Below are 18772 nucleotides of genomic sequence, written 5' to 3' on the forward strand. Positions count from 1 at the left end.
TTTTCATCTCAGAAACATTGCCAAATTCCGCTCTATGTTGACTTTCTCTGTGGCAAAAGTTAATCAACACTTTTGTTTTTTCACGTATTGATTATTGTAATGCTTTGGCTGGAGTTTCTAAAGCTGCCTTAAGTAAATTACAGTTGGTACACAAAAAAATGTTTGCTCTTGCTTCCTGTTTGTATTGATTTTAAAATTCTCATGCTCAGTTATAAGGTCTTGAATAATTTGGCCCCTCAATATTTGTGTGAGCTCTTAACCCCCTACACTCCTGCACATGCTCTATGATCTTCTGAGGCTGGGCTTTTAACTGTCCAAACAATGCAAAACTATTAAAAACTGGGCTTTTAACTGTCCAAGCTAAAAACTATGGGTGATCGAGCTTTTTGCTCTTTGGCTCCTAAATTGTGGGATTCCCTGCCCTCTGAGATTAGGAATGCAGAATCCCTTAGAAATCATCCCTTAAAACGTACTATTTTAGGGTGGCTTTTATGTGATTTGTGTTTGTTTTTATATTGCTTTTTATTTTTATTGCTCGTTTAGTTTTTACTGTGTATCCCTTTAATTTCATTGTTTTTATGTAAAGTGCTTTGAGATGCTATTATTATTATTATTACATCAACTATTGTTTACAAAAGAATCCTTATTGTAAAGTGCTACTGAAAATCTTTAATTTATAAAATCTTAAATCTTATATATATATATATATATATATATATATATATGAACCCATTTAACCTAAAATGTTTACTTAAAGTACCCCCTATATTTTAGGTTAATTGAAATAATTTAACCAGCATGTTCACAGTTCTTGCAGGTAAACAAAATATTTAACCTTTGTTTGTTTTTTTGTTTTTTTAAATAATATAATCTTACATCTTTATTATTTAGCGAATTAATTAGCTCAACCCCCTGCAGATCCCCTGGTTGGGATACCCTGTGCTAAACTATTTTTAAAAATAAACATTTATATAAAAAAAAACATTAAATGTAAATGCACTTTAATGTTCACTGCCTGTCTTTAATGTGTATTATTAGCGTAATTTTAGATGTTCATGCTACATAAAAAAAAAAATCATCATGGAAACAATTTTGACGGATTTGTACACAATCTTGTTCAAATATTGGGGAAAAAAACATTCACTGTGTGGAATTGAAAACGGAGTCAGAGAGTAGACAACACCCATTTCCAAATAAGGCTAATCGCTCATAGAAATGGCTTTTTTTCTTTCTTGAAAATGATCCAATTCATTGTTGGTTTTAAAAAGCATGAATTTTTTTGCATGGGTCACCGATTTCTCAGTGCATTATACAGAATGCACCCAGAACCCCACATTAACTTAATTATAAGATTCTTTTCAAATCAATCCAGCCTCACTTTAACCATTATACATCTCCCTCATATACTCTCTCTCTCTCTCCCCACTTCCTACAAGCATTAAGATCTCTCAGTGGGGGAGAAAGCCCTCATCCGGTCAGGAAAGCTCTGTTTTCAGACCGATCAATAAGTAACAGACACATGTACTTGTCTCTCATCCCTCCTCAGATTGACATCAAAATCCTGCTGTAGCAGATCGCAAAATTCTTCAAGTTTTTGAAATTAAAGTGTAGGTTGAAGACTAAAATGATTGCAGACTACTGATTTTTGCCGTTATAGCAGCAGGACCTGATTCATTTGGAAACTGTGCTTGAAACTGATACGGCACCAGTTTGGATCCAAAGGGGCCCCACTCATTATACAGTCTCCCCAGAGAGAGGACCTCTCAGTAGGGGTCCCAGAGCACCTGAGCCCCTGACAGACTAAAGATGTTGTGACTGCTAGTGCATTAACTCAGACACTTTGGAGATGTCAGTGTTGTATTTTGGAAATGCAAAAAAAAAAAAAAAGACTAAATCTAAATGACATTTATAATAGATGATTAAAACATAAGTTTAGCATATTACTGTTCTTTTATACAGCAAGAATACATTAAGTTGAACAAAAGTGACATTTATAATTACAAAATATTTCTATTTCAAATAAACTCTGTTCATTTGAATTTTCTATTCGTTAAGAATAACAAAGCAGCACAACTCTCTGAAGGCCATTTTTACCACACCCTTTACACACACACACACACACACACGACATGATAGCATCATGCAGTTTCTGCTGATTTATCTGCTGCACATCCATGACTCTTAGAAGAAATGGTTCTATTTAGAACCAGAAATGGTTCCATCCCCCGCTTCATTTATGGAACTCCAAAATGGTTCTATATAGAACCAATTTTTTTTTTAGTAAAAGATTCTATGGAACCCCAGGGTTCTATATAGAACCCAGAGGAACCCTTTTTTTAAGAGTCTATAGAAGTGTGTGAATCTCCCGTTCCAGCACATCCCAAAGGTGCTTTATTGGGTTGAGATCTGGTGACTGGAGGCCATTTGAGTACAGCGAACTCATTGTCATATTCAAGAAATCAGTCTGAGATAATTTGAGCTTTGTGATATTGAGTTATTCTGTTTGAAGTATCCATCAGAAGATGGTTCCCTGCGGTCATAAAGAGATGGAGATGATCAGCAACAATACTCAGACCGCTGTGGCGTTTAAATGATGCTCAGTTGGTATAAGAGGCCAAGACAATCTCCCATCACACCATTACACCACCAACAGCCTGAACCTATACAAGGCAGGATGGGTCCATGCTTTTATATTGTAAATGCCAAATTCTGACCCTACCATCTGAATGTTGAGACTCATCAGACCAGGCAGAGTTTTTCTAATCTTATATTGTCCAATTTTGGTGAGGCTGTGCGAATTATAGCCTCATTTTGCTATTCTTAGCTGACAGGAGTGTCACTGGAGTGTCTTCTGCTTCAAGGTTTGACGTGTTGTGCGTTCACAGAGATGCTCTTCTGCAGTCCTCGGTTGTATCAGTCTGGCCATTCTCCTCTGACATCAAGGCATTTGCTATAAAATTTTCTAGATTTGCTATAGTTCATGTTTTGAGGGATTGCTAAGTGTTTTTGTTAATGGTCAAAAGAGTTTTCATACAGACCGATACTGTACATCCCAAATTCAGTGCTGCCACACTGTAAAAAAAAATCATGATTTGTTATCATAATGTTTTTTCTTCAACTTAGATAATTATGGAAGCTTGTTTCCGCTGCAGAATGAAAAATAAAAAAGGTAATTGCGACTTTTTATCTCACAATTCTGACTTTTTTTGAGATGTAAAGTCAGAATTGTGAGATATAAAGTCAGAATTGTGAGATATAAAGTCAGAATTGCGTGATATAAAGTCGCAATTGCAAGATATAGAGTCAGAATTGCACAATATAAAGTTGCAATTGTGAGATATAAAGTCAGATTTGCAAGATATAAAGTCAGAATTGTGCGATATAAAGTCGCAATTTTGAGATATAAAGTCAGAATTGTGCGATATAAAGTCGCAATTTCGAGATATAAAGTCAGATTTGCGAAATATAAAGTCAGAATTGCGTGATATAAGTCGCAGTTGCGTGTTATAAAGTCAGAATTGCAAGATATAAAGTCATAATTGCGTGATATAAAGTCGTAATTGCATGATATAAAGTCAAAATTGAGAGATATAATGTCAGAATTGCAAGATATAAAGTCGCAATTGCGTATTATAAAGTCAGAAATGCATGATATAAAGTCAAAATTGCGTGTTTTACTTGTAAAGTCAGAATTTTGAGATATAAACTATTCTGAGGGGGAAAAAAGTTAAGTCTTTGGCCTGATAACTCGCAATTCTGAGAAAAGATGTCAGAATTTCGACATATAAACTCACAATTGTGAGAAAAAAAGTCAGAATTGTGAGATAAAAAGTCGCACCTCTGTCATTTTTTTCTCAGAATTGCGAATATTCTTAAAAAAGTCAGATGCAATTCTGACTTCATATCTTGCAATTCTGACTTTATAATTCTGGCTTTACAGTAAAGTCAGAATTGTGAGATATAAACTATTGTGAAGGGGAAAAAAGTCTTTGGCCTGATAACTCGCAATTGCGAGTTTATATCTCACAATTCTGAGAAAAGATTTTTTTTTTTTTATTCAGTGGCGGAAACAAGCTTCCATAGATAATTTATGTGGTTTAGATAACATAATATTTTGAGTTTCTGTTTATTAAATCAATCTCCTTCATTGTATTAACTCAATTTTTCAATTTAATGAACTTAAAGTTTTAAGGCAACCAGGTTACTTCATTTTTTTAAGTTAAACCAACAATATTTTTTTTACAGTGCATGCTGGGCTTTTCAAACAAACCAAGTAATATTTTTAAAGTGGTTCACTTTTGAGAACTGAACTTACAGTGGCTCACTTATCTGCACCTTGGAGATTAAAGTAAGATTCAGCACGAAAATATAGAGGTGATCTTTCCGGTCCACCGCCATCATTTTATTGTACAGGCTGAAAGACCATTTATTTACAGTATGTGAATAGGAGTACAATGTTGAGGGAGAAATAAAAGATATTCAGGATCAATGTTTTAGATTATATGCCATCAATCACCTGTTATGCATCCTGGAACAGTGATAGACTGGTTTCTCTTAATGCAATTTCTTAAATAGACCTTCCTCGATTAACTAATCGACCACATTTACTAATGCACATAAAGAACTACATTTTGCTGTCAGCACTACTTGCGCTGTGCGTGTGTATATGACAGTTAGTGCGGCCCCCACATGACTTTGGGTGTGGTGTGCAGAAATAGTTATCTAGTATTTGCAGGACTGCCTGTGTGCTTTTGCATGCGTGTCTATTAGGCTATTATGTGCACATCACTGTAAAATATGCATGGGGACATACTCTTCCATGATGTGCATGATGGGGATCTATCATTCCCATAACTCCATATTATAACTGAATTATTTACATATTGTACATTTATATTGTATTTTTTGTTTTTTCTTCAACCCTCTCCCCATTTAGCCATCTCACCTGGCCCTGCTTTGCCTATCCTTTTCTCTGTTTTCTGTCTATCCTTCTCCTCTATTCCACACTGGGGAAAAGAAGATGAGTAGGTCTCCCACCCCTAAAGGGACTCCGGTCCAGCATAGTCCTGTAGACGGGGAATGTCTGGAAGGAGAAATGGTCCAGTCTCCCCAGCAGTCAACGCCGTCCAGCGGCCTCAAGAAACGTGTTTCCAGTCTCCTGCAAAGCCCTGTGAGTAAATCAAGTGTGCACTAATGAGTGAAGCTCATATATTGCAATGCATTCTCATAGGGCGTCATATAGGTGACGCTTTTGACATTGCGTCTAAATCCGACGCACATGGCACCCTTATATCCCCATGGCACGTCTTCGGTTATGGGTAGGTTTAGGTCTGGGGTAGTGTTAGGGTTAGACCACTAGGAGGCGCCTTCTGGCCCATAAATATCTGCGGTTGATTTTGACGCTAAAGGGTGCCATGTGTGTCGGATTTGTAGACGAAATGTCAAAAGCGTCACCTGAATGACGCCTTGGGATGCGACCGGGCTGCAGGTTTAAAGAGCTGACTGTTTAGCAGCTTTGATTCCGAAATTTTTCCTATTGATTTTCTCCATAGGGATTCAAGAAAGATTTTGTTGAATCACAAAATTACATTTGATTCCGAGAGAAAAATGTGTATAAAATCTGAACTATAAGACAGTAGTAAAGCAGATTACTTCATTGTTAATATTTTAATATTACTAACATTTCAATAATAATACTATTACAAGTGTATTAATAAATACTATTATGATTGATATTACTATTATTATTATTTAAAGAAACATGTGCTGTTTTCCTCAAATTTAATATATTTCCATTGCAACATTTGAGTCAGAGCCAAAAATATGTATCCTATGCACGTAAAAACTCACTTTAGCGTATAAATTGCACGATAATCACACCGCGTGCTATAAAGACGCATTTAGTGTGATCGGGTTGATGAGATTGTAAAAGTGAACAGGCATTCAAAGTGGCTGCTTTAAGCTTTCAAAATGCTTCCTGAAACGGCATATCTCTCATTCGCAGAGGACCTACGTCGGGTTCCCTGTTTTTATTCGTCTGTTCTGTCCACCCTTTAATGTCCTGCTTCCCAATCCCTATGTCCTCTCTCCCCTTCCCCCTCATTAGGTTCCCAAAGATATGATTATCTCCACAGCTCAGATATAATCTGCCCTGAATCACCACTGACAGCTGTAGAGAGAGAAAGAGAGAGAGAGAGAGAGAGAGAGAGAGAGAGAGAGAGAGAGAGAGAGAGAGAGAGAGAGAGAGAGAGAGAGAGAGAGAGAGTAGGGCAAAGTATAGATAGTGCAGGGAGTTTTTTGTTGGTGCAAAACAATAAAAAAAACACTCAGAATGGAGGGACCGTGTTGAAGGACAGAACTGAAGAGCTCAGCGTTTCATATGAGGATGATTCATTCAGTCTTTCTCTGTTGTGGATTGTTCTGGAACCTGTGACTCAAATATTCTTCCTGCTGTTTGTTTGCGTATGTTTATAAATGTATTGTCTGTTTTACTGTGTTTGTGTGTGCCATTATGTTTGATGCAGTGACAGCAATGTTTAATGCTTAATTTAAAACTTTTTTTGTAAAACTTTTAAAGAAATTTCTGATTCTTAAGTACAGTGCTTACAAGTTAAAACTATATGGGTATTCCTCAAACTTTGTAGTTAGCTTATTATAAACTTTATTAAAAACTTCTGACTTTAAGTATTAAACATGTGCTATTAATTTAGCCAGAACCGTTTAAAGCTTACTTTGTTCTGAAGATTTTTTCATCTGTTTATTGTAAACTTCACACTTGTTAAGAACTTTACATTAGAAAGTATCAGTGTTAGACTTCTATTGGTTCAGCATAGAATGTTCCGCATTCAAAATTAAATGCGTAATGCTATAGTGAAGTTGTTATATATGTAATAATATATTTAAAATATATACTCAGCAAAAACTGTTACATTATGTGTTCGTTATCATGTAGAGAAACAGAAAAGGTAGTATTTAATAATGCAGCATTTCTTTTAGAACCAAAGCCTAAAAGCTAAACTTGTGAAACTTTAATATTGTTCTTTTGCTAGATTGCAAGCACTGGTACTGGAAATATGGTTACAGTATACAGTAAGTTTTTTACATTAATTATGGAAAATACACTACCATTCAAACGTCTGGGGTCAGGGTTTTTTTTATTTTTAAAGAAATGAATACTCTTCGTTTCTTAAAAAAGAGAAGACTTTAACATTGTAAGTGTAAGTTATAAATATTTCAAATGAATTTCATTTGTTTCCACAAAAGTATTACGCAGCACAGCTGTTTTCAACATTGATAATAATAAGAAACGTTTCAAATCAGCATATTAGAATTATATCTGAAGGATCATGTGACGCTAAAGACGCTAATGATGCTGAAAATATATTTAAAACTGCTCAAATATAAGCAGTTTATTTATAATAGATCTTTTTTTACTATATTTTAGATTTTTTGAACAGTAGTGTACTTTTCCATGATACTTTTTTTATTCACGTACCATTGCATTTCAGTGGACCATTGAAGTGCAAAAGAACAAAAAAAGGTTACAAGTTACATTTTGTAACAATAACACATTTCCTGAAACATACATAAACATTTTCACCTAAAATGCAACAAAACAAAAAAAAAGAAGAAGAAAAAAATCATGGACATTGTTTATTTCTCACCCACCAATGTGCACAATGTGCATTTTCCTTTATTTGTGTGAAGTGCATGTTGTTGTTAAATGACTGAATCTTATTTGTGTGTGTTAGTCCTTTAGAGAGGAGCTGGATGCGTTGATTCAGGAGCAGATGAAGAAAGAAGGAAGTTCCTCCAATCTGTGGGCGCTCAGACAGATCGTAGACTTCATGTCCACTCACGGATCTCCGGCCGCCCTGCCTGTCACTCAATCCTGTACGTACTGTAACACCTGCCATCATTTACATACTCTTAAAATAAAGGTTCTTTATTGGCATTGGTGGTTCCATGAAGAGCCTTTAACATGCATGGAAACTTTCAAATGCACAAAAGCTTCTTTGGTGGGAAAAGATGATGTAGATCCACTATTAATCGTTAATCTCGATTCAAACACCCAAAATCTTATTCCTAAATGACAACGATTCGGCTATATCTAGTTTTCATGTAGAAATATGAGTCTTTTCAGCCACACGGTAGGATTATTTCTGTTACAAATAATTCAGATGACCACAAAAGAACTGAGATAAGGACTAGTTCACTTTTTTTTACTTTTGCTGATAATTTACCCACCCCCATGTCATCCAAGATGTCCATGTCTTTCTTTCTTCAGACGAAAAGAAATTAAGGTTTTTGATGAAAACATTCCAGGATTTTTCTCCATGTAATGCACTTTACTGGGAACCAGAAGGTTCAAGGTCTAAAAGACAGTTTCAGTGCAAAATGAACAAATCTTTTTCCGAGTAATGAACGAGTTCGAACAGGAGAGTCACAAACGTGCATCACAGAACAGAGCAAGGCGACCATTTGAGCTTATAAAACTTAAACTTTGTTATTTATTTATTAAATGAGCGATCGTTTCGCTTGATAAGACCCTTATTCATCATCTGGTGTCGTTTAAATTCCTTTGAACAGTTTGCACTGAAACTGTCTTTTGGACCTTGAACCGTTTGGTTCCCATTGAAGTCCATTATATGGAGAAAAATCCTGGAATGTTTTCATCAAAAACCTTAATTTCTTTTCGACTGAAGAAAGAAAGACATGGATATCTTGGATGACATGAGGGTGAGTACTGTAAATTATCAGCAAAAGTTTATCAAAATAACCAATGCAGTCTCATCCCAAGACGTCATATAACTGACGTCTTGGGACGTCTTTTGACCATACGTCAACATCCGCCTTTTTAGGGTACCCTTAAACGTCGGTTAGATGACGTGATCGGATCCTAACCCAACCCCAGACCTAAAACTACCCCTAAACCTAGCCCGTCACCTAACCGACGTTTAAGGGTACCCTAAGAAGGCTGATGTTGACGAATGGTCAAAAGACGTCCCAAGACGTCAGTTATGACTTCTTGGGATGAGACTGTGTTAAAATAACTTATAACGCATATCCAATAACTTAAGGAGTTTTAGTTTCAAACTTAATGAATTTAATTGTAAGAATTCAGTCCAACTGAACTGTTCACAGTTTGTTCACAGATAAAAAGGCTGTCGCACCACTTAAACTGCAGTAGACTACGTAGTGCTGCTCTTTTTACTCAAAATCTGTCATGACTGAGACTCTCATTGACACACACTTGCGCTGTTTCTCTTGTTCCTCATGCCTGTGCAGCCGTTACCATGGTGACCCCCATTAACGACGTGCAGGGATGGGAGCCGAGCTCCATGGTGAAGGGGGAGAGACTGATGCGCTGCAAACTGGCTAGTGTTCACCGACTGGTGGATCTGTACGGCTGGGCCCAGCTGGCCAACACGTGCCTCACAGTAAGAACACACTTCTGTCAGTATACCAAGAATCCTGAGAAGTGCTCCCTGAGCAACGGTTAACTTACAGCTGGATTGATTAAACAGGCTCTAATGAAGGTTGAAGTGTGATTTATGTGATTCAATTATAACGTGTCCTACTGTTTAAAAGTTTGGGGTTTGGGATTCTTATGCTCACCAAGGCTGTAAACAAAATTCTATTGCAATTTAAAAGAACTGTTTCCTGTTTTAGTATATAAAATGTCATTTATTCAGCAGACATGCAAAAGCATTCTAACCTACTTAATTGCTGCTTAAGAAACACTTCTGATTATAATCAATGTTGAAAAAAATGATGTTTTTGTGGAAACTGTGAGACTTCTCATCCGGATTCTTTGAGTAGAAAGTTCACAAGAGCAGCGTTTATTTAAAATAAAAGTCTTTTGTAACATAGTAATGTACTGTCATTTCTGATCCATTTAATCTCTCCTTGCTGAATAAAAGTATATATTTCTTTTTAAAAAAAATCTTACTGACCTTAAAATTTTGAACAGCATTGCATGAGTCTGCTTATTAACTGTTATATAACTCATGCTTATGATTAAAATAAAAAAAGTAAGTTCACATATAGTGACTTCTGGGGCGCATTAAGCTGATTAAAAATAATACTTTTTGCTGCATTTACATTAGCATACTAATTCATTTCTCACTATTTCTCCTTCGCTCCGTCTATAGGGATTTGAGTGTTTTAAAAATAGGAAGTGATTTTTGTGATCAAGTCTGGTAACAAGGTTGCCAGTTGAGATGTGAAAATCAAGACTCTTAAAGGATTAGTTCACTTTTCAAAAAACTTTGGCTGATAATTTACTCACCCCCATGTCATCCAAGATGTCCATGTCTTTCTTTCTTGAAATTAAATTAAGTTGAAAAGAAATTAAGGTTCCAAACATTCCAGGATTTTTCTGCATATAATGGACTTCAATGGGAACCAAATGGTTCAAGGTCCAAAAGACAGTTTCAGTGCAAACTGCAAACTGTTGAAATGGCTTTAAACGATTCCAGACGATGAATAAGGGTCTTATCAAGTGAAACGATCGGCCATTTAAAAAAAAATAACAAAGTTTATGTTTTATAAGCTCAAATGGTCGCCTTGCTCTGTTCTGTGATGCGTGTTCGTGACTCTCCTGATCAAAATGAACAATTTTTTCCCGGGTCAACTCGTTCATTTCGTTCGTTGAATGAAACAAATGACACGAAAAAAGAATTGTTCATTTTGATGAACGAGTTCGAATAGGAGTCACGAACGTGCATCACAGAACAGAGCAAGGCGACCATTTGAGCTTATAAAACATAAACTTTTTCCTTTTTTTTTTAAATGAGTGATCGTTTCACTTGATAAGACCCTTAATCATCATCTGGAATCGTTTAAAGCCCTTTGAACAGTTTGCACTGAAACTCTCATTTGGACCTTGAACCGTTTGGTACCCATTGAAGTCCATTATATGGAGAGAAAATGCTGGAATGTTTTCATCAAAAACCTTAATTTCTTTTCGACTGAAGAAAGAAAGACATGGATATCTTGGATGACATGGGGGTGAGTAAATTATCAGTAAAAGTTTTTTTAAAAGTGAACTACTCCTTTAAAGGGATAGTTCACTCAAAAACTTGTAATTCTGTCATTGCTTTCCCTCATGTCATTTTAAACCATTAGGACTTATTTTCTGTCATGGAACACAAAAAGAGATATTAGGAAGAATGTTGAAGCTATTTAATTCCTAAAAAGTTATCCAAATATGAATAAAACATAACGTGACTGCACCATAAAGTTTGGACTTGTACATGAACAGAAATATAAGTCACTATCTCTGAAAATCATATGAAAAGCTGTACAGGTTTGGCAGGACATGAGGATGAGTAAATGTCAAATTTTGTTCATTTATGGGTGAACTGTCCCTTTAACCTCAGGTCGTTCCAGGGATTGTTCCTATAAGTGTAGTGTACTTGGAATAGAGCATCTCTTTCTCTCTGCAGATGCGTGTTAGTAAAGAACAGGAACATTTCCTCGTGTTGCCGAATGGTCTGGCCTGCGGGGAAGTGACTGCGTCCAGTCTGGTGAGAGACTGTCCACACACACACACACACCAAACATGTTCCTCTTGTGTCCTGCGAGATATCTCCTGATAATAGCGTTTCACTGTGCTAAAGCGTTCAAATGAAGGTCACTGGAAACATCACAGTTTGAGATTGTGTGTATTATTTGCTTATTCAGTGTGTTCAGCATTTTTCTGGGAATATTTTGTACATTGTTGCAAAAAAGAAGGTATTAGAAATAGTTACTCATGAAAAATTTCTCGTGTCCATGAATGTGCAGAATTTGTATCATAAATTGTGACTTGTGACTTGAAAGAAGTGCGGTTTAAAGCATTGGGATAGTGAAGTAATTTATGTGCATGTCCTGATTTTGCATGTTAAAATGTTTACATATTTTGTTGATCCCGGAACAACATTCCTGTCCAAAAACCATACTGATAAATGACGCATTAGTTCTTTAATGCATTCGGGGGATTATTTGTTATAATACTTTAATATGTGTGCTATGTTCATTGTGGAGAAAATGCAGGTGAGCGAGTTGTTGTTATTTTGTCTGTCTTTCTTGTACATATACTGTGTGGTTAACCTTTGTTTGTTATATAGGTGCAGGACCCCCTTGAAAATGTGATGATACATCTCAAGAGGTTATCCTGAAATATATTCAATTCAATTATATCCATACCCCTAAACTTGACATAAACCGTGTCCTTCAAATCTGATTGGTTGATTAGTATGTTGTTCCAGGATCAACAAAGACATGTTGAAATCAGCTTCTGCAAATTATGAAGTGGTATCTCATTTTTTAAGATATCTTTCAAGAACGGCCTTTCATAATGCCAATCAGGATGTTGATTAATTAAATGATAGAAGTGATATGATCAGATTCAGGAGGGTCAAAAGGAATCTGTTTTTTAAAGGATAGTGTGAAGGCTTGATGAAAGTGTGTGCTCTCTGTGATGTCCAGGTGAAGGTGAACATCCTGGGGGAGGTGGTGGAGAAGGGCAGCACTGCTCTGGGAGTGGATCTGTCTGCGTTCAGTCTTCACTCTGCCATCTACTCTGCCCGACCGGACGTCCGCTGTCTGCTGCACCTCCACACTCCTGCCACAGCTGCGGTACGACACACACTGACCTGAGAACAGCCCACAGTGCTCAAACAGCAACTTCTATCTATCTATCTATCTATCTATCTATCTATCTATCTATCTATCTATCTATCTATCTATCTATCTATCTATCTATCTATCTATCTATCTATCTATCTATCTATCTATCTATCTATCTGTCTGTCTGTCTGTCTGTCTGTCTGTCTGTCTGTCTGTCTGTCTGTCTGTCTGTCTGTCTGTCTGTCTGTCTGTCTGTCTGTCTGTCTGTCTGTCTGTCTGTCTGTCTATCTATCTATCTATCTGTCTATCGTTCTTTCGTTCTATCGTTCTACACTCTAAAAAATGCTGGGTTGTTTCAACCCAAATTTGGGTCAAATATAGACAAACCCATATGTTGGGTTAAGAATGTAATTAAAAATTTTAACCCAACTTCAACTTTCACTTTCAACAGTACATTTTTTAATTACATTTTTAACCCAACATTTGGGTTTGTCCATATTTGACAACAACAACAAATGTTACAGCCCTTCCCATGATGGAGAAACATGGAAGAGTAATAGTGGGACCGTAGGAGTGAAGAGAGAGAATGCTAGTGTTCAGAGACCGAGAGAGCCAGTGAAAGGGTTTGTGCAGTATAAATATGCATTTTACTATAGTATAAATATTTATAGTAAATATACTAAAAGTTAGGAGTCGGTAAGATTTTTAAATATTTTTAAAAAGAAACTTTATTTGTTATTTTGATCAAAAGTACTGTAAAAACTGTGAAATATATTGCAATTTAAAAGATGTTTTCTATTTTGATTATATTGTAAAACATAATTTATTCCTGTGATGGCACAGTTGAATTTTCAGAATCATTACAGTTTAGTGATTTGGTGCTCAAAAAAACATGCTGCTAAATGTTTTTGTGGAAACTGTTGTGCATTTTATTTTCCGTATAGTTTGATTAATAGAAATAACAGCATTTATTTGAAATAGAAATCTTTTGTAAAATTGCTAATGTCTTTTCTGTTCATTTTAATCCATTTAAGTATTAATTTCTATTCTTTTTTTTAAAATCATAAGTGAAACAACCCAGCATTTTTTAGAGTGTATCTATCGTTCTTATACATAATAAGTATCTATCGTTCTTATACTTAATCGTTTTTATACATTCTGAGGTCCTGCCTTCCACTAACCACAAAAATACTTATTACAAAATATAACAATTATCACTCTATTATTTTAGAAGCATTGTCTCAAATTACCCACACTCCTGAGAGCTGACAGCTGTTGGATATACTTCATACTGCATTCTCTCATTCATCTTATTTGGTGGATTTTATCATTCTAGCATCGATCATCTCCTATAACCGCTATTAATCTTTCATGCAGGTATCAGCCATGAAGTGTGGCCTGCTACCACTATCCCATGAGGCTTTGCTGGTGGGTGAGGTAGCTTATTATGACTATAATGGAGTAATGGAGGACGAAGAGGACAGAGTGGAACTCCAGAAGAGCCTCGGCCCTACATGCAAGGTCAGATCCTCGATTACAGAACATGATGTTGAGGCTGGTAAGGTCAAAAAGGGCTTGATGAACCGTTGTTTTTGTGCAGGTGTTGGTGTTGAGGAACCATGGGATCGTGGCACTGGGAGAGTCAGTGGAGGAGGCCTTTTACACAATATACCACATCCAGACCGCCTGTCAAACACAGGTAGGCAACAACAACAAATGTTACAGAAACATGGAAGAGTGATAGTGGGACCGTAGGAGTGAAGAGAGAGAATGCTAGTGTTCAGAGACCGAGCAGGCCAGTGAACGGGTTTGTGCAGTATAAATATGCATTTTACTATAGTATAAATATTTATAGTAAATATACTAAAAGTTAGGAGTCGGTAATATTTTTAAATATTTTTAAAAAGAAACTTTATTTGTTATTTTGATCAAAAGTACTGTAAAAACTGTGAAATATATTGCAATTTAAAAGATGTTTTCTATTTTGATTATATTGTAAAACATAATTTATTCCTGTGATGGCACAGTTGAATTTTCAGAATCATTACAGTTTAGTGATTTGGTGCTCAAAAAAACGTGCTGCTATATGTTTTTGTGGAAACTGTTGTGCATTTTATTTTCCGTATAGTTTGATTAATAGAAATAACAGCATTTATTTGAAATAGAAATCTTTTGTAAAATTGCTAATGTCTTTTCTGTTCATTTTAATCCATTTAAGTATTAATTTCTATTTTTCTAGTTTCTGCAATATATTTCATCATCAACATATAATGCTCTGTGAGCGATTTATTTACAGAATAAATGCCCATGTATTGATTGTGTAAAGAATGTGTATTTGTGGTTAAAAACGCGGGTCACTCAAGCAAGAGACAAATTTCTTTTCGTTTTCAGAATGCCACGTCATGAAAGCAATCTGCACGTTATCAAATGATTTTTAAATCATTCCAGAATGACTGGAAAGGTCATGGAAAAGTCTTTTAATTTCATGTGGGATCCATGACAGAAAGACAATAAAAAGTAAAAAGATAAAATAAAATAAAAAGGATTGTGAAAACTGAAAGAAGTGCACGGGTTGAGAATACTTGTATTGTCCACATTGAGTCATGCTGCAGTGTTGTGCTGTCCTGGCAGGTGGCAGCACTGTGCAGTGCTGGAGGGGAACAAAACCTAATCATGCTGGACCGCAACATTCACAGGCCCGTCGTCACTGGCACTGTGGGTTGGGCTGGATCCACTTTCGGCCCCATGCACAAGAGCAGGCTGGGAGAACATGAGTTTGAAGCATTGATGAGGACGCTGGACAATCTGGTTAGTTGATTCCAATTTATAGTGCTATTATGTTATTTTAAAGGTTGCTAATTCTCACTAAACCCCTCCTTTCCGAGAGCCTACTCTGCTCTGATTGGTCAGATGGCCCACAATGGTGTCAGAAACCAAACGCATGTTACCATACCTGAATTCGCTGCGCAGAAAACAGTGTCTTCTCGATATGTCGCCAACACAAACCAAACTCTCAGCTACAACTACAGTGTTTGTGGGCAGGCGGGGCAATTTAGAAGTTGTTTACAGGCAGCCAATGAAGACCCTTGATGGGCATTATGTTAATTTGTTTAAAATCTAGCTAGACTGGAATTACTGACGACTCGTTTCATGTAGTTCAGAGTCGGTTCTTTTATGGGGGATATAATTCACTTTATCATGCACTTTGATCTTAAAACTTTGTAGACCTTTTATACTCACAAACAACTATATTACACTCTTCATTAAAGGTATTGTCTGAAGAAGCATATTAGGGCACTTTATTTGCATGATTGTGTTTAAATACAATATTGCCGAAGCATTAACAAACAGATAAAATGCCAATAGCAAAAAACAATAAAAAAGTATTCAAAAAGGTGCTAAGATATTAATAAAACTAAGATAAAGAAATATATATAATATAACTTACACATTTATCGAGGCATTCTGAAGAAAAAAAATACTGTGATTGCATGTATGTGGATGGACAGTCCAGAGAAATTTACCTAATTGTAATTTTATTGCTATTAGACGTGACTTTAGAACATTTGATTGTCATTTTATAGGGTTACCGTACAGGATACGCCTACCGTTTCCCAGTGCTGTTGGAGCGCACCAGAATCAGGAGAGAGGTGGAAGTACCTGCTACCGTCACGTCATTTTCTTTCCATGACGATGGGGATCAACCCCACCCCCGTCTCAATCCACACACCCAGAGACAACAGCAGAAGACTAGATGGCTGAACACACCAAATGTCTATCAGAAAGTCAACCAGGACCAGGCCAGCCCACGACATCGGACTACGGTGAGAGAGATCTCATATAGCTTGTGTAAACTTGAGTATCCAAATGTCTATTCTAATAATGAGATCTGGCACTGATCACCAAGTTGTGACTAATAATCCTAATAACTAGCTTAAATTCTGGCATGCAACTCATGCAACATATCTCAATTTGTATGACCTAAGGTGACCAGATTTCTAATATTGAAACCGGGGACATTTCCTAGTATGGTCAAAATATAATTGAAATCTAACTTATCTATCTATGAATTTAAAAAATAGGGACAATACATTTTTTTTCTATTTTTACTAATACAATATTTTGTTTTTAATTGTTGTCGGTTCCAGATACTATTATTAGATAATAATTATTTTTAGGTTAGCAGGTCAAACAAAACATTACTGGTTTTAATACAATTAATCAAAATCACACTATGTATAGCAAAATGGTAACCATTGCAAATGTAGAAAATCAGTATTTTATATATATATATATATATATATATATATATATATATATTATTATTATTATTATTATTTTTTAAATATGACTTTCCAAAAAGACATACTATGTTCATACAATTTTTCCTTTTGTAATTATAGTATACAAATAAAACTGTATTTATTGTATAGATATTCTAAATGTATTAATATACTAATAATTGTTCATTATACAAATTTTCACAAGCTGAATATATTGTAAACACAACTTTTTAAACATTTCAAATATTATTTTGGTAACACTTTAGTTTATAGTCTAATATCACTAGCTGCTTATTAGCATGCATATTATAGACCATTTCACAAGATGTAAACAACACTGGTCCAGAAGCACTTTCTGTTTCAGTTTTTTAACACTACATAAAAGCTGGGATAAAATACAACCAACAGAACATTTAAAACTGAATCAAAAAGTTAAACAAACATCTTTAAGATGTTTTCTTTACATGTGAAATAAAGAAAACAGTTACAAACTGAAACAGGAAGTGCTTCTGGACCAGTGTTGTTTACATCTTGTGAAATGGTCTATAGGATATTGGCTGTTTATTAGTACTTAGAAAGCATATTCATATTCTTCATCCCTATAATACCTAAACTTAAAAACTACCTTACTAATTAAAGGACAACTCCGGCGCAAAATGAACCTTTAGTCTAATTACACATTGTTACCTAGTCAACCGTTATCTGAGATTTGTTTTCATGATTGCCGAATGTAAATAGTTTTATCTCTAAAAACAGTTTAGCCTATAACGCTAGTATAATGCTAGTATATAGGGCATAGAGTAATGACAAAAAAAAATCGCTTGTTATATTACCACTAAAAAGGCTCAAAATAGCCCCACACTAAAACGACAGCATAAAAAGAGTCCCTACATTCAAACCGAAGCATTGAGAACTTTGTCAGTGTCCATACAGTTTAATAAGCAGATGTTTTATACACACAGTAAATTTCGCGAATTCAGGAAGAAGCCATCTTGGAAAAAGAGTCTCTACCAGTCGATCTACGAACGCCGATCCAAGTGCGCTGGTGAGATGTGAATAAGGTGATAAGGTGAGCGCGAACAGTAGGCTACGTGTACATACTGAAGAGAAGAAAATGGTTTGTGTTTGTGTTTCTTCTGGAAACAACGGATCATATGAGATTCTGCACAGTTCAGCGCACTTGGATCGGCGTTCGTAGATCGACTGGTAGAGACTATTTTTCAAAGATGGCTTCTTCCTGTATTCGCGAAGTTGACTGTGTGTATAAAATATCTTCTTATTAAACTGTGTGGACACTGACAAAGTTCTCAACGCTTCGGTTTGAATGTAGGGACCCTTGTTATGTTGTCGTTTTGGTGTGGGGCTATTTTGAGCCTTGTTAGTGGTAATAACAAGCGATTTTTATTTGTCATTACTCTATGCCCTATATACTAGCATTGAACTAGCGTTGTAGGCTAAACTGTTTTTAGAGATAAAACTATTTACATTCGGCAATCATGAAAACAAATCTCAGATAACGATTGACTAGGTAGCAATGTGTAATTAGACCAAAGGTTCATTTTGCGCCGGAGTTCTCCTTTAATAATAAGCAGTAATTAGGAGTTTGTGGCAAAAGTCATAGTTAATAGTGAGAATTGGCCACTAAACTAAAGTGTGGCCGTTATTTTATGTTTGTGTTCTTTAATATACTATCAGAAATGCTTTCAGAAAATACTATACTTTCAGAAATGTTTAAAATTATGTTTTAAATAATCCTGCACCCTGCTTAGGCCCTGTTTTATAGTACATACTAACAATTTGTGTTGAATTAAAGTAATTCTGTTTATATGTGACTACCTTGAAACAGATAATGGTGTCTCTTTTGATAACTGATG

At 35.7% G+C, this 18772-nt stretch overlaps 1 protein-coding gene across 3 annotated transcripts in view; it reads left to right on the forward strand.

Moving 5' to 3' along the window:
* add2 (adducin 2 (beta)) overlaps positions 1-18772 on the forward strand; it is a 28451-nt gene that overhangs the window by 1973 nt on the left and 7706 nt on the right. For all 3 annotated transcript variants that reach the window (XM_039659496.2, XM_039659497.2, XM_039659498.2), the window contains exons 2-10: positions 4937-5170; positions 7752-7893; positions 9289-9440; positions 11451-11531; positions 12475-12624; positions 13993-14136; positions 14216-14314; positions 15247-15423; positions 16200-16439. In XM_039659496.2, coding sequence (XP_039515430.2) covers positions 5021-5170; positions 7752-7893; positions 9289-9440; positions 11451-11531; positions 12475-12624; positions 13993-14136; positions 14216-14314; positions 15247-15423; positions 16200-16439 — 1335 coding nt within the window. In that variant the 5' untranslated portion in view covers positions 4937-5020. The remainder of the gene's footprint in view (positions 1-4936; positions 5171-7751; positions 7894-9288; positions 9441-11450; positions 11532-12474; positions 12625-13992; positions 14137-14215; positions 14315-15246; positions 15424-16199; positions 16440-18772) is intronic.

This window comes from Pimephales promelas, chromosome 4 (genome assembly GCF_988280905.1).
Source record: "Pimephales promelas chromosome 4, fPimPro1.hap1.1, whole genome shotgun sequence".
Lineage (NCBI taxonomy): Eukaryota > Metazoa > Chordata > Actinopteri > Cypriniformes > Leuciscidae > Pimephales > Pimephales promelas.